Source organism: Haliotis cracherodii, unplaced genomic scaffold (assembly GCF_022045235.1).
Source record: "Haliotis cracherodii isolate W230 unplaced genomic scaffold, xgHalCrac1.p SCAF_13, whole genome shotgun sequence".
Lineage (NCBI taxonomy): Eukaryota > Metazoa > Mollusca > Gastropoda > Lepetellida > Haliotidae > Haliotis > Haliotis cracherodii.
The window spans coordinates 8,439,769-8,463,376 of NW_027266268.1; the positions used below are offsets into that span (position 1 = coordinate 8,439,769).

General features: G+C 44.0%; 1 protein-coding gene across 2 annotated transcripts in view; it reads right to left on the minus strand.

The window, feature by feature from the left end:
* Positions 1-23,608, minus strand: part of LOC139459575 (large proline-rich protein BAG6-like) — a 30,611-nt gene that overhangs the window by 2,381 nt on the left and 4,622 nt on the right. Inside the window, exons 3-23 of one of the 2 annotated variants that reach the window (XM_071241129.1) lie at positions 23,207-23,248; positions 22,428-22,503; positions 21,020-21,207; positions 20,494-20,565; positions 20,111-20,248; positions 19,082-19,422; positions 18,159-18,285; positions 16,721-16,903; positions 14,415-14,558; positions 13,284-13,644; positions 12,021-12,332; positions 11,172-11,296; positions 9,685-9,754; positions 9,039-9,304; positions 8,409-8,622; positions 7,292-7,515; positions 5,858-5,960; positions 3,858-3,988; positions 2,191-2,418; positions 887-1,084; positions 47-154 (exon numbers count right to left, since the gene is read on the minus strand). In XM_071241129.1, coding sequence (XP_071097230.1) covers positions 47-154; positions 887-1,084; positions 2,191-2,418; positions 3,858-3,988; positions 5,858-5,960; positions 7,292-7,515; positions 8,409-8,622; positions 9,039-9,304; positions 9,685-9,754; positions 11,172-11,296; positions 12,021-12,332; positions 13,284-13,644; positions 14,415-14,558; positions 16,721-16,903; positions 18,159-18,285; positions 19,082-19,422; positions 20,111-20,248; positions 20,494-20,565; positions 21,020-21,207; positions 22,428-22,503; positions 23,207-23,248 — 3,651 coding nt within the window. Of the gene's footprint in view, positions 1-46; positions 155-886; positions 1,085-2,175; positions 2,419-3,857; positions 3,989-5,857; positions 5,961-7,291; positions 7,516-8,408; positions 8,623-9,038; positions 9,305-9,684; positions 9,755-11,171; positions 11,297-12,020; positions 12,333-13,283; positions 13,645-14,414; positions 14,559-16,720; positions 16,904-18,158; positions 18,286-19,081; positions 19,423-20,110; positions 20,249-20,493; positions 20,566-21,019; positions 21,208-22,427; positions 22,504-23,206; positions 23,249-23,608 lie in introns of both variants that reach the window. The other variant, XM_071241128.1, reaches the window with a different exon arrangement.

Below are 23,608 nucleotides of genomic sequence, written 5' to 3' on the forward strand. Positions count from 1 at the left end.
TTGAGGAATACCCAAGGGAAGTAACTCTGCACAGCAATTAACTTACCCTTCTGCGCTTTGGTGGCAATCCTTGCATATAGATATCACTGAGAGGGCGTGGTGCTCCATTCTCCCGCTGTCGGCTAATATCACGGTTGATGATAGGGACCCAATCCTGCAGAAAACATAATTCAAGATTTGACATGGAGGCATACCTGATGGACCAGCGAGTGTATGTACTTGGTACAGAACTCGCCTCGAACTCAACAATAAGCATGAAACAGCTGCCAGACACCTTGTACAAGCTGGGAATAACCATTGAATCACACACTAAACCCATGTGAAGGTCTCCGAGAAGTATATCAATGAGTAAAGTAAAGTTAATACAGCTACATCTCGGGACAGGACAATTAAGTTACAGATTTTCTTCGTCAGTGTGTATAGGGGTATGAGGGGACAAGCCCCACCCCTAAGTTAACTCTTGACAAAGTAATGGATAACAACTTCTTTAATATATTACAGTGAGTCAGTGAATGAGTTGGGTTTAATGACACTTTGGGCAGTATTACCATCGTATGATGGTGTGTCTGCTTGATGTGGAAAGATAGCCCTAAGTGACGCAGGTCTTATAACATTTACCACTTTGGTGAAACCTGCGTGGCTTACCCTTATTTGAACCCATTATCATAGGGTGCTGGCATGCCCAAGGGATGCAACTCTGCACAGTAAGTGCACTGCCTTAAGACGACAGGGCCGCCTGTACCCCCGTAATATACCATGGTCTATTAAAGAAGCTGTTATCCATAAATTGTGTTGACTATGTCATCCTTCAACTAACACCTATCACACAAATCAAATTTATTTGCTACATTATCACGAACAAAAAAAATTGTTCCGGCAGACTTACAGCTGGCAACACAGCCTGCCATGAGTCATCTTCATCTGTGGGTGGGGATGTTGGGGATGCGCTGTGTGATGGCGACGCCCCATCTGACCCAGCTCCATTCATGAAGGACCGCTTGCCTCGCTCTAACGTGGCTGACACGGGGGTCGAGCTGGTGCGGGGCTTTCTGTCTCCCGTTGGCTTGGGGGGTATTGCTGGCTTCTGGAACAGCAAAACCATACAGCTGATGACTAGCACAGGGTCATGTTTGTGGCTGAGTGAAGTCTGATGTCAAACCTCTGAAGTGTAAACATTTTGGTTATTTTCGTTCTCTGTTGTAGCTTTTGTTGATGAACACAATATTCCAGCTACATCGAGGCAGCCTGCAAATAATCATTTCTGGCCCAACCCGGTAATTGATATTGTGAGCAAGGATCCATGCTGACAAGGTACAATGACACCCAAGCAACCAAGTCTGACACATAAGCAGCCACGTCACTGAGTCTGACCATCAGATCCATTAAGATGTCTTTTTTAACCTGGATCTTCACGGGTTGCCCTGCCATCTGTCTACACAGAGCTGGACTAGACAAAACATGTAACGGTCAGTCAAGCTGTGATGTGAGTGAGTGAGTGAGTGAGTGAGTGAGTGAGTGAGTGAGTGAGTGAGTGAGCGAGCGAGTGAGTGAGCGAGTTGGGTTTAACGCCGCCTTTAACAGTATTCCAGTTATATCACGGCGTGTCAGCTTAATGTGTGAGGAAAGCCCAAAGTGATGCAGGTCTCAGATGTTTACCACTTCGGTGAAACCCACGAGCATGGGTATGGTGCTGACAAACCTAGAAACATAATCGGGGCGAACCGGGATTCGAACCCACGATCATAGGTTTCTGGCGTGCCCAAGGGAAGCAACTCTGCACAGCGAATCGCAGCGCCTTAGACGACTGGGCCACCCGTGCCCCCGGCTGGACATGAGATTCGGACTACAACTAGAGGATTTGAGACAAATAGATTTGATTGACTAATCCAAAGACACAACATTAATACAGACATAAATTTTGTTTGAAATATGCCTCAGTTCACCCAGCAGTGAATGGGTACCCGGTAGAAGATAATGGCACTATGATTGGAAAACTCCTTGCGCCTAACAGGCTCATTCGGTGGTATACTCCCCAGGGAGCTGAGAATGAAAATCGCATACATTGATCCATGTTGTAATAATGTAGATCTATCATGGTCAAAGCGCACGTGAGCAGTTGTACACTGGAAAATGCGCTATACAAGTTCATAATTTAATTGAAAAAACTTCACATACTTTTTTTCGTACTACCTGTGATGGAGCAGCACTTGCCCCCTCGGCTGCTGCCTCAGTCTCCATGGGGGACTCGCTGCGATCTTTGCTACATGGTTTGGCTGGGGCTGCAGTCCCCCGGACGAGGTACTGCTGAACATCAGATCGCGACACAGTGATGTCTTCACGGAAGTTGTGGAGCTGCTGTGACGTCATGGTAACCATCCATTGCTGGATCAGGGGATTCATACCAGCCGTCAAGTTCCGCTGAAACCAAACATCATGACAGAGTGAGATTTAAGGTCATTTTCCTACCCAGAGTACCCTGTGACTGCCTAGTACCACTGCCACGATTCCTCACATCATCCACATTCATTCAAGATATTGCATGCGTTTTTCTTCTGTTTGTCTTTTGAGTCTACACATTTAGATAAACATATGTCACGAAATGTTTAACAATCACTGAAAAAGTATCCAAAACGTGAAAAGCTATTTCCATTTTGTATTTATCATTTGTTCATATTACCGGTTGTTTATTTATATAATATTTGTTTGAATTAGTTGTACGGCTCCATGTGCTGTCATTGCTATGCGTTGCAGTCACTTAGATGAGTACTGATATATACTACTCAAAAGAAGTTAAGGATCACCCGATTCTTTCATATTGGTAATGTTAATCTGTCATGGCATGAGAGATTAACTATTGTAATATGAAAGAATCAGGTGATCCTTAACTTCTTTTGAGTAGTATACTATCATCCTCACTGCTGCTGTTGTAGAAAGATATCTAAATATTTATGCAAAACAATATGCAAAACGTACTGAACGGCTTCCTTAGGTCAGTCTGCTCTGATTTCAGAATAAGCGCCTTTCTTTACAAATGAGCCTGTGGAAGTGGTGTGAACCTAAGTCAACACTGCACATTTGTTCTAACAATGTTCCATCATGAATTAGCTTCATACATTGTAGCCATGGAGAGAACTGAACATGGGTCTTCTGCTTTGATCACTAGATCACCCAACCAAATGTTTCCAAGTGCGTGTATGACAAATCTGCTAGACCAGGGATAGCACAGGTGTGGTGGGTTTGGGCTAGACATTCCCGGTGGGATAGATTCATGTGGTATCAGTAAAGATGACTATATTGACTCCAATATAATGATGTACAATTTTCTTCCATCTATTATATTAAGCTCAACAAATAATACCAGGTGTCCTCCTATAAATCATGCCGTAAGACAACTTCAGCTTTTTAACACAAAACCTTTTTCAAACTTCTCTTGTGTGAGGTTGGTCCCGGTTCTGGACAGCTTCACCCAAACACAACCGTCCAAAACAGTAGTGTTTGCCTGCACCTGGAGTCATTGACAGTGACGCATGATCCGGTTTCAATTGTAATCTGTCTCGTCTCTGTCTTTGTCAAGCAAATGTGTTTGTTTTTGTACACCTGGATTGCATGTTATGTGGGTCTAAAGACCTTTCACTTGGCGGTGCAGATACATTTAAAAAAAGAAAGAGAGTCTATGTACGGTTTAACATCACTTTCAGCAATATTCAAGCAAGCTTCACACCCTGAACCCTTATTGGGGAATAGAACCCAGATGTTCAGCTTGTCTCGAACTTTAACTACTGGGCCACCCTAGCACCCTGTAGTTTGTCAACAACAGTTTTACGCTGTCCATAAAGCAATGAAGTTGCTGTGATTACCAATCTAGAGTGCAGCATCCTCTCCAAGCCAGGGGCGCCCTCTACCAGACAGTCGGGTGTCAGGACCACAAACTCCTCCAACATCCTCCGCACACGGGCGTGCAGATGGGGGCCGAAGTCCGCATCATTCACTGGAAGTAAAACAAAGACAATGTGTGGAGCACTTCCATCCAGGACTGCCAATGAGGGAGAGTGAGTGAGTGATGGCTGTTTTACCCTGCAATATTGTAGGTTTACTATGGCAGATTGGGGCCAGACACACAGGTGTTGACAGAATGAGGAACGATTCAAGCAGCGTCAACATCATTTAGAAAAAGTACAATAAAGATGAAATCGTGACACACATGTATATATCACTGTTTATTATCAGTACACCCATGTATATATCAGTTTTATATCATGACACCCTTTGATATATCAATTATCATGACACCCATGGATATATGAATTATTATGACACCCGTTGAAAAAGTACAATAAAGATGAAATCATGACACACATGTATTTATCAGTTAATTATCATAACACCAATGTATATATGTCAGTTTATTATTGTGACACCAGTGTATATATCCATTTATTATCATGACACATGTATAAATCGGTTTATTATCATAACACTAATGTATGTATCACTGTTTATTATCATGACACCCAGGCATCACTGTTTACTATCGTGACCCATGTATGTATCTATTGAGACTCGAGCCAGACCTTAGAGGAGTCGAGCAGGAAGGATACATTTTCTATACGGTGCAGCTTAAGCCAGATACCCACCTCAGGGTAACAGGTCTGATATACACCATAATTAAATGCCTTGCTCACAGATCACAGACACATCTGCTGTATATTAACATCAGTTTGAGTAGGTCATGTCATAAAACCATATGCACAGGCTGGAAGAGTGACTGTGTGAGTGAATGAGTGAGTTAAGTTTAATGCTGCTTTGAACAGTATTCCAGTTTTATCCGGGCATGGTTGGAGGAATCAATGCGTGAGTGAGTTGGGCTTAACACTGCTTCTAACAGTATTCCAGATATATCAGGGCATGGCTGGAGGAGTGAGTGAGTGAGTTGGGTTTAACGCTGCTTTAAAAAGTATTCCTGTGAGTGAGTGAGTGAGTTGGGCTTAACTCTGCTTCTAACAGTATTCCAGTTATATCAGGGCATGGCTGGAGGAGTGAGTGAGTGAGTGAGTGAGTGAGTGAGTGAGTTGGGTTTAACGCTGCTCTATAAAGTATTCCTGTGAGTGAGTGAGTGAGTGAGGAGTTTGGCTTAACTCTGCTTCTAACAGTATTCCAGTTATATCAGGGCATGGCAGGAGTGAGTGAGTGAGTGAGTGAGTTAGTGAGTGAGTGAGTGAGTGAGAGTGAATTGGGTTTAACGCAGCTTTAAAAAGTATTCCTGTGAGTGAGTGAGTGAGTGAGTTGGACTTAACACTGCTTTTAACAGTATTCCAGTTATGTCAGAGCCTGGCTGGAGGAGAGTGATTGAGTTGGGTTTAACGCTGCTTTAAAAAGTATTCCTGTGAGTGAGTGAGTGAGTGAGTTGGACTTAACACTGCTTTTAACAGTATTCCAGTTATGTCAGAGCCTGGCTGGAGGAGAGTGATTGAGTTGGGTTTAACGCTGCTTTAAAAAGTATTCCTGTGAGTGAGTGAGAGAGTGAGTTGGGCTTAGCTCTGATTTTATCAGTATTCCAGTTATAGCAGGGCATGGCTGGAGGAGTGAGTGAGTGAGTTGGGTTTAACGCTGCTTTAAAAAGTATTCCTGTGAGTGAGTGAGTGAGTGAGTTGGGCTTAACACTGCTTTGAACAGTTTTCCAGTTATATCAAGGCATGGCTTGAAGACATGGAGAGGTGTAGGTCCACAGAACAAATGGGGGTCAGGTCCAAATGCATGTGTATCAGGCTCTAAGAACACCTACCTAAATCTCTGTACATAAGGAATTAATCATACAATAAGGGTCCATACTGATCTGCAGTCAGCCTCAGTCACCTACCTGGGGACTCCATCACCTGTCTGCAGATCTTCACCAGGTTTTGGCGGAACAGATCCCTCAATGTCTGCTTGAGGTCGATACCTTCCTTCACAGTCACCACAGCCTGCAGTAAACAGAACATCTCTAATGGAATCTGGTCAGCAATGTGTTGGATTTTAATGCTGTATTTTAGTTACAGGGACAGAACAGAAGTTCAGTTACATCACCATAGTGATGGAACAGTATTTCAATTGCATCACCATAGTTACAGAACAGTTTTTAAGTTACATAACCAAAGTGTCAGAACAGTATTTCAATTACATCACCATGGTTACAGAACTGTATTTCAGTTAAATCCTCCACAGTGCCAGTATTCAGTAGATCCCCACAGTGACAGTATTTAGTAGATCACCACAGTGCCAGTATTCAGTAGATCCCCACAGCGCCAGTATTTAGTAGATCCCCACAGTGACAGTATTTACTAGATCCCCACAGTGCCAGTATTTAGTAGATCCCAACAGTGACAGTATTTAGTAGATCACCACAGCGACAGTATTTAGTAGATCCCCACAGTGCCAGTATTCAGTAGATCTCCACAGTGACAGTATTTAGTAGATCCTCACAGTGCCAGTATTTAGTAGTTCCTCACAGTGCCAGTACTTAGTAGATCCCCACAGTGCCAGTATTTAGTAGATCCCCACAGTGCCAGTATTTAGTAGATCCCCACAGTGCCAGTATTTAGTAGATCCCCACAGTGCCAGTATTAAGTAGATCCCCACAGCGCCAGTACTTAGTAGATCCCCACAGTGCCAGTATTTAGTAGATCCCCACAGTAACAGTATTTAGTAGATCCCCACAGTGCCAGTATTTAGTAGATCCCAACAGTGACAGTATTTAGTAGATCACCACAGTGCCAGTATTTAGGAGATCCTAACAGTGCCAGTATTTACTAGATCCCCACAGTGCCAGTATTTAGTAGATCCCAACAGTGACAGTATTTAGTAGATCACCACAGCGACAGTATTTAGTAGATCCCCACAGTGCCAGTATTCAGTAGATCTCCACAGTGACAGTATTTAGTAGATCCTCACAGTGCCAGTATTTAGTAGTTCCTCACAGTGCCAGTACTTAGTAGATCCCCACAGTGCCAGTATTTAGTAGATCCCCACAGTGCCAGTATTTAGTAGATCCCCACAGTGCCAGTATTTAGTAGATCCCCACAGTGCCAGTATTAAGTAGATCCCCACAGCGCCAGTACTTAGTAGATCCCCACAGTGCCAGTATTTAGTAGATCCCCACAGTAACAGTATTTAGTAGATCCCCACAGTGCCAGTATTTAGTAGATCCCCACAGTGACAGTATTTAGTAGATCACCACAGTGCCAGTATTTAGGAGATCCTAACAGTGCCAGTATTTACTAGATCCCCACAGTGCCAGTATTAAACCTGTACGCACCACGGCCTCCTGGATCTCGATGTCCATGTCCAGCATGACCTGCTCCACGCCCTCCTGGAGACTGGCCTCGCTGTACTCAGCTCCCCGCAACACCCGCCGCGTGATGAACTCTTGGAGGGGCGTGCGGAGCCGGTTCAGGGGCTCCGGGTGTCCGAAGAAGATTTGGAACAAATCGGAGAATGTGATGTGTCGTGACAGACACTGGAATATCTCATTGATAAACCCTGCAACACATAAATAGTTGGTATGGCAAGAGAGAATTCGGTTTTAACACTACAGTTAGCAAAGTTCCATCAATATCACAGAGGGCTTCACACAGAGGGGAATCATACCAGTGCCTCCAGCATGACACGCGAACACTAACATGCCACCCAAGTTGATGGCTGGAAGACAAGAGGATGTGTAGGTAGAGAAGGGTCTTATGAACACTTTACCAATATTCTAGGCATAGCACCAGAAGAGTCATCATACATAGTACGGTTGTGAGGAATCAAACCCAGATATGTTACAGTGAGTGAGTGAGTGAGTGAGTGAGTGAGTGAGTGAGTTGGGTTTAATGTCCCTTTTAACATTATTCCAGTTATATCATGGCGTGTCAGCTTAATGTGGGAGGAAAGCCCGAAGTGATGTAGGTCGCAGACGTTTACCACTTTGGGTATGGGTTCGAACCCACAATCACAGGTTTCTGGCGTGCCCAAGGGACGCAACTCTGCACAGCGAATCGCTGCACCTTAGACGACTGGGCCACCCATGCCCCCTAGATATGTTACAGGAAAACACTTGAACCACTCAGCTACCTCACCACCCCATGTATTAAAGATTAAAGCTGCAAACTTGTATACATTTACAGCTCCATGTCGGTTATCTGTCATCAACTAGTTGTAAATACAAAGTTTCAATCCTTACAGTCACATTGCTGATTTTGCACAAATTCAGTCAGTGTGCACAATATCCCCCACACTGGGGCCTATTTGGACACAGAATCCATGTCAGAATCCAAGACAGACAAGCATGCGATACAGGGGATATGTTCTGCCCTATAATTCCTACAGGGAAACAAGTCTGAGGTCTTTGGATATATTCTGTCCTCAGGGGTTAAACAAGTGTAGAGACTGACCTTCGCCAGTGCCGCTGGAGTAGGAGTCCCCGAGCGTGGACAGGAAGTCATGTACTGTATCCTGCTCCTGCTCCCCCGTGGCAGCCCGTCTCATGTATGACCCGATCCCTGACACCAGGCGCGTGAATGCATCGTCCGACATGACCCCCGGGGCCGGTGTTGGGGCGGGTCGATCTCCTTGACCTGCAGGCTGACCAGCAGCGGGCTGCGGACTCTGTGGATTTTGAAGGTCAGGATCAGATGAAAGTGTCACAGATGGAGACTTGTCACTGCTGTTGTAGAATGTTTCGGCTACTAACAGGGAAATTGAATGAGTATTGTTTTTGCAGAACTTTTTTTGCCGGATCAGACAAAGAAGAGACTTCCCAGTATTTCATGTTGAATTAAAACCTTGTCTTCAGCAAACATTTTAACCACTTGATTATGTAACTGCACCCTTTTCAACAAACCTTGGTAGGGTGGCTGTTTTTCACACAAAAATAATCACACATAGTTATCTTAGCCTAATCCTAAAATCACCAACCCAACAAAACCTAAAACTAAATTCCAGCTAAATTATATGATTCTTTTAAATTTTGACAAAAGGAAACACATTATCAGTTTATAGTGGTGCAACTCTTGTGCACTTACTGCTGACTGCAGCATGTCTCGAAGCATCTGCATCATGGGTGGCACGGGCGGGCTCCCTGGAGTGTCACTCGGGGGTGCCGGGGCACGGGGACCCAGCATGGGACCAAACGTGCCCTGCAGCAGGGAGGCAAAGGGGTTGGCAGGGATGGAGCCAGGTTGGGAGAAGGTGGTGTGGGTGGTGGCTCGGCTTGACGCTGTCCCGTGGGCAGGGTGAGTTGAGGTGGGACCCCCAGGGGCAACTGACGCGGGGGCTGACCGTGGGGGGCCTGGAACAGAGAAGGAATAATGTCAGTGATAGATAGTAGATACGAGGTTAATTGATGTTGAATACTGCCATTATGCATAAAAATTGTTTGTTGGTTATTTATGTCACACAGTCTGGACCAGACAATCCAGTGATCGATATTGTGAGCATCAATCGATGATGACACCAGACTCAGCAATATGACGACAGTTTGTGAATGAAGTCTGGATCAGACAATCCAGTGATTGACATCATGAGCATCAATCTACACAATTGGGATACGATGACATAAAAATGTCAGCAAGTCTGACGATCTGTTAGTCGCCTCCTATGACAAGCATGGATTGCTGATCAATTCTAACCCAGATCTTCATGGGCAAAACAGGAATGACGATGACTTACCTTGATGAACGTTGCCTAGAAGTCCATTCATCAGGTTGGACACCATATCAGACAATGCATTCTCTGGGCCCTGAAACAAAAACACATAATAAAACCCCTTACTTACAACGCCAACTGTTGCTTCCAACAAGACATAAACAGGTCCTAAAACTTTTCTGTGTTCAGCCTGTTGAAATGGTCAGTGGGATTAACTTTAAGGCTAGAGCGGGTGAGAGCAAGAGCATGGACACAGGGCCGACAAACCAAGAATAATAATCAGGATGAATATCAATCTCATTAAAATCAGATCTTAGCTCGCTATCGCTAAACAAAGATCTGAGGACATCCCATTACGGGTCACGTCAGAACGACCTTTCATCCAGCCAATCAGAGTGTCGCTTACCAGATCATGAAAGTGACAGTCGGAATGTGATTTCTAATCATGCAACCAAGAAATATTTAACAGAGGGTATTCCAAACGACAGTTACAGGTTTTATGATTATATCCATACAATCTAGGCCATGTATAAGCCATTCCAGAAAGTTCTTATCAGTTTTGATTTTTTAATCAAGAATATGTCAAAATATGTTTCGAAGCGTAGTCGCCAGTTTGAAAATAGTGTCGTAAAGCTCGAGAAAGCTGCCCTTTTCTTGTCAGTCATTTCATTGGTCCGTCAAAATTCGCGAAAGGTCGTTCTGACGTGAACCGTAATGGGATGTCCTCAGATCTTTGTTTAGCGGTAGCGAGAACTAAGATCTGATTTTAATGAAATTGGATGAAGATGAGATTCAAACTCATAGAACTAGCAAAATGTGTCATCCTTTGTGACAAGAAGACTATCCTCTGAAATATATAGCATTTCCTAAACCCAACCTGATGTTTCAGAACTGGGTAGGCAGGTTCTGTTTATGTCACATTTACTGTTGTCATGAACACAAAATGAATGTGAAGGATTATGCAGTGATACCCATCACAAGGTTTCTCTTGATAAAATTAGAATGAACACAACACAGTTTTTAAGAAAGTCAAACTCAGACTTTCTTGCTCGATATAACTTTAGTTAAATACTCAGTTGCTTTGCATATGTCAACTTTGTTGTTTGGTCGTTGTTTAACGCCACATTCAAGTATTCAAACTATCTTACAAAGGTGAGTAAGTGAATATGGTTTTATGCCGATTTTAGCAATATTCCAGAAATATCACGGCGGGGCACACCGAACGCTTTAACCACTAGGCTACCCGACCGCCCCTCTTACAAAGGTATAGATATCATCGAATATTAACAACTTTTAGTCCCTTAAAACTTTGGCAGCCTATAAATAATCAAGTCTTGACCAGACAATCAAGCGATATTCTGGGTATGAATACAGCCATCCATCAAAACACTGAACCTAATCACCCGGTACATTTAGTTGCCTCTTACGACCAGCATAGGTTGCTGGGCACCTATTCTAACCTGGAATGTCGACAGGGGCTACATCGCTCACATAGACTTGCTGAAGCTCACCTGGCTGGTCTGGGTGGCCATGTTGCGGGTCCTTTGGGCCAGGAAGTGATGAGAGTTACAGGGCAGGTATGGGTCAACTGGCCTCGGGACACCGTCCAGCATCATAGCGGGGGCGAGGCGTGGGCCTGCAAGCAAACATCACATAAAATATTAGAACAGTTTACTTGGCCTTCTTCATCTCCAGATGGTCCACATCCTTAAGTACAGTCATGCCACGCTTATACGAACATCAGATATCCGGAAACCTCGGTTCCCGGACGATTTTCATTCAAAACGAAATAATTACTATATAAATTTACCCGTATATACGGAAATTCAGTTTCCGGAACCGGATGGTCATTTTCATACACAAAACACTGAAATGCACACAAAATTGTCTCACTTACCTGGACAATACACTTCCGCTGGTGGTAATCCTTCTGCTGGTGGTAATCCTTATGATTCGTGAGAAGTCAATTGACCAAGTGACACTGAGTTACGTTTGAGACGAGCTTGTTTATTGTACATGTAATCCCATTCGAACGTGTATGTCTTGAATAAAGATTGAGTGGATGTATCTGTTTGCTGTCATCTGTCATGAGTTGCATAATTGAAGGGAAGTAACTCTTCCAGTAAGAAGCTGGTTTCAGTTATACGGAAATTCATTTATACGGACGAATTGTGAAATGACGCAAGTGTCTGTATAAACGAGGCACGACTGTACAATGAAACACAAACAGCAAGGTCACACATTGTAACCACCAGTTTTGCATTTGGTCGACCAATTCTGACTTGTAAACCCCAAAACACAGCTGTTTATATCTAAAATTACATTATATTTTACTCTTTAGAGTTATCACAAGTACCTACCTGTTGTTGTTGTAGTTGATGCTGTAGCTGATGCCTGTGCAGTTGATGATGCTCCTGCTGAAGTTGTTGAAGCAGATCCAGTTGCTGTAGCAGAGGCCGATGTGGATGCAGTTGTAGACGCAGAACTAGTAGTCGTTGTCGCTGGGGACGACTGTGAGGCTGATGATGTCGGTGCTGATGTCGGAGGTGTTGCGGACATGGCAGCGGGGTTGAGGACGCGGGTGATGTTGATGCCACCAGGCATCTGTCCACCCAGACTGGACATTGGGACTGGCACCACATTGATCTGCACTGGTTGACCCTGGCGGTGACCTGGTGGGTGAGAGTGATTTTTCCTTTACACACACACAACAGTGTCTCAGTTATAATTTATATGTTCTTGAACTAACTTACGACTAGCAGATCCTGTTATGGCAAAGGGTGTAACTTTGCACCCTTGATTTGCAGTGCATTTGATGCCTGAATGTCTTTGACACATGTCTTGATCAAGCTGCAGCAAATATCCACAACACCACAGAACAACTCACAGCAAACGTAGTGTAGTGAGGACTTCATAACTGTTAATGTCCGGTTTACAGAAACAAATAGCTAAATTAAATCACAAAAAGTGCTGTCAATAGTACAGAGCCAGTCAAGCACTAACTTAAATAGCCCCTAACTAGCCAATCAGAAGAGCAACTTGATATCCCATTTTAAAAGCCCCTTACTAGCCAAATTGAAGAGCCATTCAATATCCAATTTAAGAAACACCCCCCTACCTAGCTAGTTTGCAGAGCCACCCAATATTCAATTTAGAAAGACCCTTACTGGCCAGTTTGAAGAAGCATTCAATATTCCATTTAAAAAGCCCTTTACTAGCCAAATTGAAGAGCCATTCAATATCCCATTTAAGAAACACCCCCCTACCTAGCTAGTTTGCAGAGCCACCCAATATTCAATTTAGAAAGACCCTTAGTGGCCAGTTTGAAAAAGCATTCAATATTCCATTTAAAAAGACCCTTTCTCGCCAATTTAAAGAGCCTTTTAATATCCCGTTTAAAAAGCACCTTCTTACTAGCCAGTTTGAAGTGCCACACAATATCCCATTTAGAAGGCTCCTTACTAGCCAGTATCAAAAGCCCTTCCTTGTTGTTTGAAAAGCCACCCACTAGCTGACATGGGTGCTTGTTTATCAACTTCAAGTGTGAAAAATGTTTTAGTTACTGTATGGTATTCACATAATCCTTTCTCCTCGTTCTCACAACAACAGTGCAGGCTACCCACCATGTTGATGCAGCACAGATGAGATGATGTTCTGCATCATGTCTGGCGGTAGCCCAGGGATGTTCATCCCAGTCAGACCAGGGATCGGAGGGGGTGGGGCCGAGGGTGTGGCACCCCCTGTCGTCGTGGATGACGTTGTTGTCGTAGTACTGGAGGAGCTGGCAGAGGTGGTCCCTGTGGTGCCGTTATTTCTTTGTCTGTCTCCATTACTGCTACTGTCGTTGCCGATGATCTGGGTGGAGATGCTGTTGACGGTGACGGAGTCTGGCCCTACCTCTACATACACGTACGGGTTGTTACCAGTGCCGGACAGGAAGCCTGGGGGTAGGGGCCCTATTGACCCAGTTGACGAAGGGGGCACCTGCAAGGGACAATCATCACACAATCACTTTAATGTACAACATGGGAATAAACAACATTGGATATTTTCAATTTTGAGTTTCTTTAAACTTTGATTGTTGGATTGTAAGTTGTTCTTTAATGCCACTCTGAGCAATATTCCAGGTAAACGATGGCAGCCAGTAAATAATCAAGTCTGACAATGCACTGACTAAGACTAAGAGCAGTGACCCATGCCATTGGTGTACAAAAACACACAATCACCCAGTTCACTGTTTGTTTGATTGTTGTTTAACGCCTCACTCAGCAATACTCCAGCTATATGTCGGTGGTCTGTAAATAATCGAGTCTGGACCAGACAATCCAGTGATTTACATCATGAACATCGATCCACGCTATTGGGATAGATGACATGCATCAACCAAGTCAGCGAGCCTAACCACCCAATCCTGTTAGTCGCCTTTTACGACAAGCATGGGTTGCTGAAGACCTATTCTAGCCCGCATCTTCACGGGTCCCCAGATCACTGAGTCCTACCACCCGATCCATGAAGTTGCCTCTTGGGGACCGATACTAACCCCCTGGATCTCCCTGGTCAGTCCTTTTAAAAATAGGACATATATTTTTATTCATCTGTGTGTTTGAGCAATGGAAACTACATACAATTTCATGAATATGTCATCAATATGTTGTAGTCAGAAAATCATGTTAATGATCAACACTTTTGTTACTTCTTCCTGAAGACCACTTCATCAAGATCTGAATTATGGTGAATACAAAGAAAGTGCTTACATTGGATTGTGATGTAGTTGTTGTAGATGATGTTGCTGTTGCAGATGTTGTAGTGCCACTCGGCGGCGTTGATGCCTCTTGTCGAGGCTGTGTTGTCGTTACTGTTCTTCTCACAAGGCGTGGAGACCCCACACTGAACTGGGCCTACACAGGGGAACATGTATCAAGGTCAACTGAGACATCACAGGGGAACATGTATCAAGGTCAACTTGGCCTACAAAGGGGAACATGTATCAAGGTCAACTGAGCCTACACAGGGGACCATATATCAAGGTCAACTGGGCACACAGGGGACCATATATCAAGGTCAACCGAGACATCACAGGGGAACATGTATCAAGGTCAACCAGGACAACACAGGGGAACATGTATCAAGGTCAACTGGGCCTACACAGGGGAACGTATCAAGGTCAACTGGGCCTACACAGGGGAACATGTATCAAGGTCAACTGGGCCTACACAGAGGAACATGTATCAAGGTCAACTGGGCCTACACAGGGGAACATGTATCAAGGTCAACTGGGCCTACACAGGGGAACGTATCAAGGTCAACTGGGCCCACACAGGGGAATGTATCAAGGTCAACTGGGCCTACACAGGGGAACATGTATCAAGGTCAACTGGGCCTACACAGGGGAACATGTATCAAGGTCAACTGGGCCTACACAGAGGAACATGTATCAAGGTCAACTGGGTCTTCATAGGGGAACATGTATCAAGGTCAACTGGGCCCACACAGGGGACCACGTATCAAGGTCAACTGGGTCTTCACAGGGGAACATGTATTAAGGTCAACTGGGCCTACACAGGGGAACATGTATCAAGGTCAACTGGGCCTACACAGGGGAACATGTATCAAGGTCAACTGGGCCTACACAGGGGAACATGTATCAAGGTCAACTGGGCCTACACAGGGGAACGTATCAAGGTCAACTGGGCCTACACAGGGGAATGTATCAAGGTCAACTGGGCTACACAGGGGAACATGTATCAAGGTCAACTGGGCCTACACAGGGGAACATGTATCAAGGTCAACTGGGCCTACACAGAGGAACATGTATCAAGGTCAACTGGGTCTTCATAGGGGAACATGTATCAAGGTCAAGTGGGCCCACACAGGGGACCACGTATCAAGGTCAACTGGGTCTTCACAGGGGAACATGTATTAAGGTCAACTGGGCCTACACAGGGGAACATGTATCAAGGTCAACTGGGCCTACACAGGGGACCATATATCAAAGTCAACTGAGACATCACAGGGGAACATGTATCAAGGTCAACTGGGCTGGTGTCTTTCATCACTGCGGGGTGCGAGGATTTAGGGGTTAATTATTCCATGACCTTCACACTTAATTTCAAGAACTGGTTGATGAATGTTTACTGATTTTTGTCTGGTGGATTACCTCGACAATACCTTTAACACATGGACGATTGCTCGAAGCAGGTGATTGTATTTTCCCTGTACTGACTTTAACAACAGAAGGTGCACCTGCCCTGATGGAGATACCCAGATGGGAATACCTACCCTGACTGGAATACCCTGATGGGGAATACCTAATCTGACTGGAATACCCTGATGGGGAATACCTACCCTGACTGGGATACCCTGATGGACAATACCTACCCTGACTGGGATACCCTGATGGACAATACCTACCCTGACTGGAATACCCTGATGGACAAGACCTACTCTGACTGGAATACCCTGATGGACAATACCTACCATAACTGGAATACCCTGATGGAGAATACCTACCCTGACTGGAATACCCTGATGGGGAATACCTACCCTGACTGGAATACCCTGATGGGGAATACCTACCCTGATGGAGAATACCTACCCTGGCTGGAATACCCTGATGGAGAATACCTACCATAACTGGAATACCCTGATGGAGAACCTACCCTGACTGGAATACCCTGATGGACAATACCTACCCTGATGGAGAATACCTACCATAATTGGAATACCCTGATGGAAAATACCTACTCTGACTGGAATACCCTGATGGACAATACCTACCATAACTGGAATACCCTGATGGAGAATACCTACCCTGACTGGAATACCCTGATGGGGAATACCTACCCTGACTGGAATACCCTGATGGGGAATACCTACCCTGACTGGAATGCCCTGATGGAGAATACCTACCCTGATGGAGAATACCTACCCTGACTGGAATACCCTGATGGAGAATATCTACCATAACTGGAATACCCTGATGGGGAATACCTACCCTGACTGGAATACCCTGATGGAGAATACCTACCCTAACTGGAATACCCTGATGGACAATACCTACCCTGACTGGAATACCCTGATGGGGAATCCCGGGCATCAGTGGTTGAGTGGGTGCTGTGTACATGCGTCGAGGAGGGGGCGTTGCCATGTCAACCATCAGGTCACTAAGGTTGTGATAGGTGTGGCTGATGGCATGAAGAGCTTCCGACACCAGGTTGTACATCCGCTGGGGTTCCTGTACTTGCTGTAACACATGGCACAAGATGGACGTTTAACACTGTTATGAACAGTATTTCAGTATGCTTCATCTATCACCTTTAGTGACACAGGTTATAGACAGTATTACTTTGTGGAAACCATGGAGCGTGGGTGTTGTGTTGACAAACCAATATATTAATGCAAGCGAGACAAGGATTCAAACCAACGATCAGCTGATCTTGGCACTTAAGGGAGGTAACTCTGCACAGTGAATAGCAGCACTTGGATCGCAGCTCTACCTTACAAGATGCCTATTCCCATCTATCATCGCCAAGAGTATCTCAGAAAACCATGTGCAGCAACGGAGTCTCAAACTCCAGTTAGAGCATAGTTAAAGGTACTGGTCAAAAGGGTCATAAGTATATCCTGATAATGTACTCCTACAGATACACTTTACACAAGAGGGCCCACTTGAGTCCTATACTATACTATCGCTGCCACCAGTCAAAACTCTCCACTGTGATAGGTGGCCCTAACTATGCTTGGTGTTGGACACGCAACCGAATGACTGTTATGTTTACAAACAAGTGACGACTGTCGTGACGCCGAATACACTTACCGGTGCTAAATTACTTTCTTTGTTAGTCAATTTGAATTTCTATTTCATTAAAACTATCATCTTTAATTGATATAGTAAGAATGTAATGGAGGAGTTGGGCGTTTTTCCGTTAGTCTGCAATCTCGAACCAATCTGAAAACATGGTCAGTCATAAAACTTTTCTAAATGAAATATGATGGCATTCCCAAAGACATAAACAAAAGTATAAATGTTACAACATTTGGGGTTAGAGGGCAAATTTCAAGATTCTTGTAATCATGGTAATGGCAGCACCCACACTGGTGGCAGCGATGTTACCGAGAGTGTAACGAAGGTTTCACACGTTGGGGAGGAGCTTGGCCTGGACCATGAGTCTCCAAGAGAAAAGTGTCATTTGCTCACACAATTCACCACAAAAATGCCAACATGCAATTCGTGGACTCTTGTATTTGGCCATGCTCTGGGGCAGATGAAGTACCTGGGACTGCACATTATCCAGATAGAATGGAACCTCATTCTCACAACTGTACCATCATATCCCGATAAAGTACTATCGCTCCTATCTACCTTCTGAAAAACATTGGAAAGGTTAGAAATGACACATTAAACAAATGTCAGGTGACTCTCGATCAACAGACTAACTCTACAAATTCAATCTTGACATCTGACATCTTGAAACTGAACATGAAATATGACAACTCACATCATTCTGTAGTTCCATGTCCTCGGCCATGAGGTCGCGTAGTCGGGCTACGTGGGGCTGCAGGCGGCCATGCAGCTCCATCACGTCACCCAGCAAGTCCGACATCGATGTCAACCTGGGAGCCTCACTGAACAGACATTTCACTACAATAAGGGTGTCAATGTGTGAGGACTTTATAATAATCACTGGCTTGTTTTCTTCAAATACAAAATTATATACCCCTTAGTACCAATTTGAAATTATTTGATTTTTTTTTTTAAGTTCTTGTTTGAAAGAGTTGGGTTTAACGCTGCTTTCACAGTATTCCAGTTATATCACATCATGTCTGTTAAATGTTGGAGGAAAGACTGAAGTGATGCAAGTTTCAGACGTATACCACTCTTGGTAAAAACATTCACACTTTGGTATGGTGTTGACAGACCTAGATTCCAACGAATGAATGTACTAACAATTAATGCAATACTGTCTTCATGTGTAATCATGTATATATACTTTATTTTTTTTTAGAAAACAACTAATATAGAAGCTTGTAATCAATTATTCTATGAGTGAGTGAGTGAGCGAGTATTGTTTTATGCCGCTTTTAGCAATATTCCATCAATATCACAGTTGGGATACCAGAAATGGACTTCATACATTGTACCAATGTCGGGAATCGAACCAAGGTCTTCGGCATGATGAGCAAATGCTTTGACCACTAGGCTATTCGACCGCCCCAATCATTGTATGAATACCAATTTCATTAAAACCAGGTCTTATCAGGATTCCCATCCCAGTAATGGGATGTCCTGTGCTCTTTGTTTGGCGGATTGAATGAATACAGGGTAACTTATTGATCACTGATGATCATGATTTATCAGCAGATTATCACATGTAAACAGGTCATATCCATTCTTGGAACAGCAGAGAATCATTGGACTTACGTGTCTCTCCTCTGTTGCCCATTGGCTTGATTAGATGCACTGTCAGCTGCCGGTGTATCTTCCCTCACTTCTGATTGGCTGTCAGCTGCTGGTGTATCTTCTCTGGCTTCTGATTGGCTGCTGGTTGCTTGTGTATCTTCCCTGGCTTGTGATTGGCTGTTGGCTGCTGGTGTCTTTTCCTTAGCTTCTGATTGGCTGGTTGAGTCAGCAGCGGCTCCACTGGGAGAGGATGTGTCCATATCAGACTCTTCGTTGGAATCACTGGTTGCTGGTGGTTGCTGGCGATTTTGATTTTCGTCTTGTCCTTCCATGTTCTCAGCTTGCTGCTCACCAGGGGGAGCCTGAAGTCAACACAAGGGTTTGTAGAGTTGACTAGGATCTACCAAAACGAGTCGACAGGCAGCGGCCTACTTCTCTTAGCCAGCTACTAACGACACTAAACATTCATTGGTCCTTGGTATCATTTGAAATCAATAGAGAACTACTTACAGCATCTCCCTACAAGTTGAGGACCTTTGGTGCCAGATCTTTCCAACATTCTGCTGCAGTGTTATGGAACCCTCTCCCCCTACACCTAACATGCACCTCTTCGCTAACTGCCTCTAAAATCCAACTAAAGACCCATTTATTTCAGCAATGACACTTATTGACTGAGTGTTTGCAATTAGAGCTTGCCCATGAGGCATGAAGTTACAGCTCTTTAGAAGTGACCAATGACGATGATGATGATGATGAAGATAGAGAGTGAGTGAGTGAGTGAGTATGGTTTTACGCCGCTTTTAGCAATATCCCAGCAATATCACGGCGGGGAACACGAGAAATGGGCTTCACAGATTGTACCCATGTCGGGAGTCGAACCTGGGTCTTCGGCGTGACGAGCGAATGCTTTAACCATTAGGCTACCCGACCGCCCCTGATGATGATGATGATGATGATGATGATGATACGGTTTGTTGACAGCCTCTCTAGCGATGCCCATCAATTTTGCTGGCTTGGGTCCACCTCACCTGTCTGATGCTCTACACTTACCTCTAGTTTGTTGACAGCCTCTCTAGCGATGTCAAGCATCTGTCTGGCCTGGGTCAACCTCAATTGAGCCCCGTTGGCTAGGGCAGAGGCAGGAACTTGACCAAGGTTGATGTGAACATCGAGCGAGGAGCCATCAGTCTGAAACCACAACAAGTATCGCAAGATTTTGTTTTTGTTCCATGAGGCCTGGCCAACAAGGAGAAAAGTATGTTGCACTGGGGACCTTCTCTGATTCAGAATCCCTACAGGGAGACAAGCATGTTGTACTGGGAACCTACTCTCATCAGGAATCCCCACAAGGTGGGATGTTACAAGACTAAGGATGCCCTTTATCCACCCTTCAGCAACAGTACACCATAAGTCACATCAAAGTTCCAACTCACTGAAGCTCTTGTGGACACACGCGCATTTCTCCAGTTGTCCCCCATCCCAGCAATGGCTTGTTGAACTATGTTCTGTAAAGCAGACAAGGACTTAATGGAATAATAACAATAATTTTTTGCAGTTATTACTGAGTGAGAGAACAGTTTTCCGGTTTTGTCATGGCGTGTCAGCTTAATGTGGGAGGAAAGCCTGAAGTGATGCAAGGCTCAGATATTTACCACTTTGATAAAATCCATGGGCACAGGCATGGTGCTTCCAAACCTAGAAACATGGGATTCAATCCCACGACCATAGATTTCTGTCATGTTCCAGGTGATGCAACTCAAATGACTGGGCCACCAGTGCCTCTCAAAATAAATGATTTCATATAAAGCATACTGATGCAAAAGGCCAAATAACTATGCAAAAGATTTGAAGTAGGAGTCTACAAACACAGCCAGCAGATATTAATTATGAAGCTGTTCAACCTCATCGTCTTCAAGATCAGGCAGACATCCTAACATGCATCGTGGAAAAATACTGTACCTGAACCTGGTTGGGGTCAAGGACCTCGGAGGGCAAGGTGAACGAGCCAACAAGGACACTTGACCCTCCTGGCCCTGTGCCCCCTGCCGTGGCCCCCGTTGCTGTTGAGGAGCTGGAGGTGGTGGAGGCGGTGGTTCGTGCCGAGGGGGGAGCTCGCTGGACTACGTGGATCACCTTGCCATGGACATCTGCCATGAGACACATCCAGCCATGACACATGTTGATTAACCCACATGTTGATTTCAGGTATGAATAGATTTAATAATTTGATCAAATGATTCAAAGAGATCAAAATTCTAAAATATTTATTAAAACGATCTAAACAAGGAAGGTGAAGGAACATTTGCAAACTATGATCAGTTCCCCCGAGATGTTTGTCTGTGCAGGAATAGAAGTGAGGTGAAGTTTGGGTTTAAAGTCGCGTCCAAGATTATTGCACTCATATAGCGACGTGCATGAAAGTGTGTGTGTGTGTGCGCGTGTGGCTGCTTGTACTAGTCTGGACTGATGCCGATTTATTGTGCTAGCTCACCGAGATACCATGTAGCAGTTTAACATGAATACCTCACTAAAACACAGTACACTGACTCCGAGCCGACCAGTCCTTGTTTTAGCCCCTTAATGCAGAGCACCAGACAGGGTAACAACAGGTATCATCTTTTAACGTCTTTTGGTATGACGCAGTCAGGGATCGAACCCCGGACCTTCTGCTCTCTGGGCGGACGCTCTACCACGAGACCACGGAGGCGGTCGCAGGAATTTTTCTAGCTAGTAAATGAGTACTACAATATATATTAACTGTAAAACTGGTGCTTCAGAACACAATAACTTGAGATGTTTCCGAGAACCTATCATCAGGAGGCATTAACACTCTGTTACACATTCATATATGTCTTAGGATAGTATTACTTTGGATATCACTACCAGAGAAGGTGTTCAAACATACATGGTCAGAATCTTTAGCCATATTGTCAACAGCGCATGATTCACGCTAATTCATCAAAATCCTGTCAATGGTGAAGTAGTCATGGTAGTCAACAACGAAAATAACAGTAGAAGCACTTGGAGTGAGTTAATGCTGTTTTACGCTGAAGTTGTTAATGTTCCAGAAAAATCAGGTCACCCTGATAGTTATCAAACCTGGACCACATTAAACCAGTGGATGAGCATAAGCATGGATGCACTTCATCTGGGTACAAAGACACTAGCTTTGTCATAAAACGTGGCCACCCAATCTTCATTGAATCCGCTTTCCGGTCAAAAACTTATTCTGCAAAGGCATTTCCAAGGGGATTTCCACCTACCATGTCCCCATAGGCAGTTAATACCAGGAAGAGGAGTATCAATGCTGTACTTTCTGTGATGATTGCAAACAAGAATTGATAAGATAGTACACAGAAGTCCTCACCATAGTCCTTGAGCATCTTGTCATCTTGCATAACTTTCCCATGGAAGATCAGCCTCTGTGTGTCAGCAGGAATGTTCTGAAAAACAATGGTTAGGACTGTATTTTGTGTTACTATTTGTTGCTTAAACCACACTCAGCAATATTCCAGCTATATAACAGCAGCCTGTTAATAATCAAGTGTGGACCTGACAATTCAGTGATTGGTATTCTGAGCAACATCCTACACCGCTGGGGTTGAATCAAATGGCAATGAATTTTCAGTAGTCACCCAACACTATGTTTCAGATAAAGAGGTCATACATTTAACATCTTTCCAAGTCTGTATAATGATCCATTGGCTTCCATGGTTACCCTGACACAATAACAGATTATTAATCTACATAATGATCCATCAGTTACCATGGTTACCCTCCACTGACACAATAACAGATTATAAATCTGCATAAAGATCCATCAGTTACCAAGGTTAACCTCCAATGACACCAAAACAGATTATTAATCTACATAATGATAAATCAGTCACGCTCCACTGATTGTTTGTCTGCATAATTGTTAGTGGCAAATAAAATGCTATTTGATTTTAAATTTATTACTTTTGTCTGTAGATAATTACATTCATTATCAACGTGCCGCCAATCAAGGTTTTCCAATGACAATTTCAGGAATGAGAACAAAATTGGAGGAGTGATAACTTAAAACAAATCACTTATGGCCAATGATTGATGATAAAAGCACCACTGACTCCCCAACACTAAATCGAAATGAATGAATCTGCTTACAATTGAATTTGCGATCCTTTCTTTAAACTCTCGTACTGTAATCTGAAAGCAAGAAAATACAGCATTTTAGCAAATCAACACATATTCTTGTATGGGCCATAGAAACAGCATGAAAGAGTCAAATACTAGGACAAAACCAAACAAAATGGTCGAGTCATAGTCACAATTATGTCTCAAGACTGTCAGTCAACTGACAAATCTGCACGTCAAGTTGATCCATTAACCTGTTCGGAGTCTTTTAGAATGCAGTTTGCAAATATTTTTTATAGAAAATATTATTTCCCATAATTTAAGCAGACAATTTGGGTAAAGACTACAAATGAAGAACTCAGCAATATTCCAGGTACAGTCTCGTTTATCCGACACTCGTTAATCCGACAATCGGCTTTATCCGACACAAAT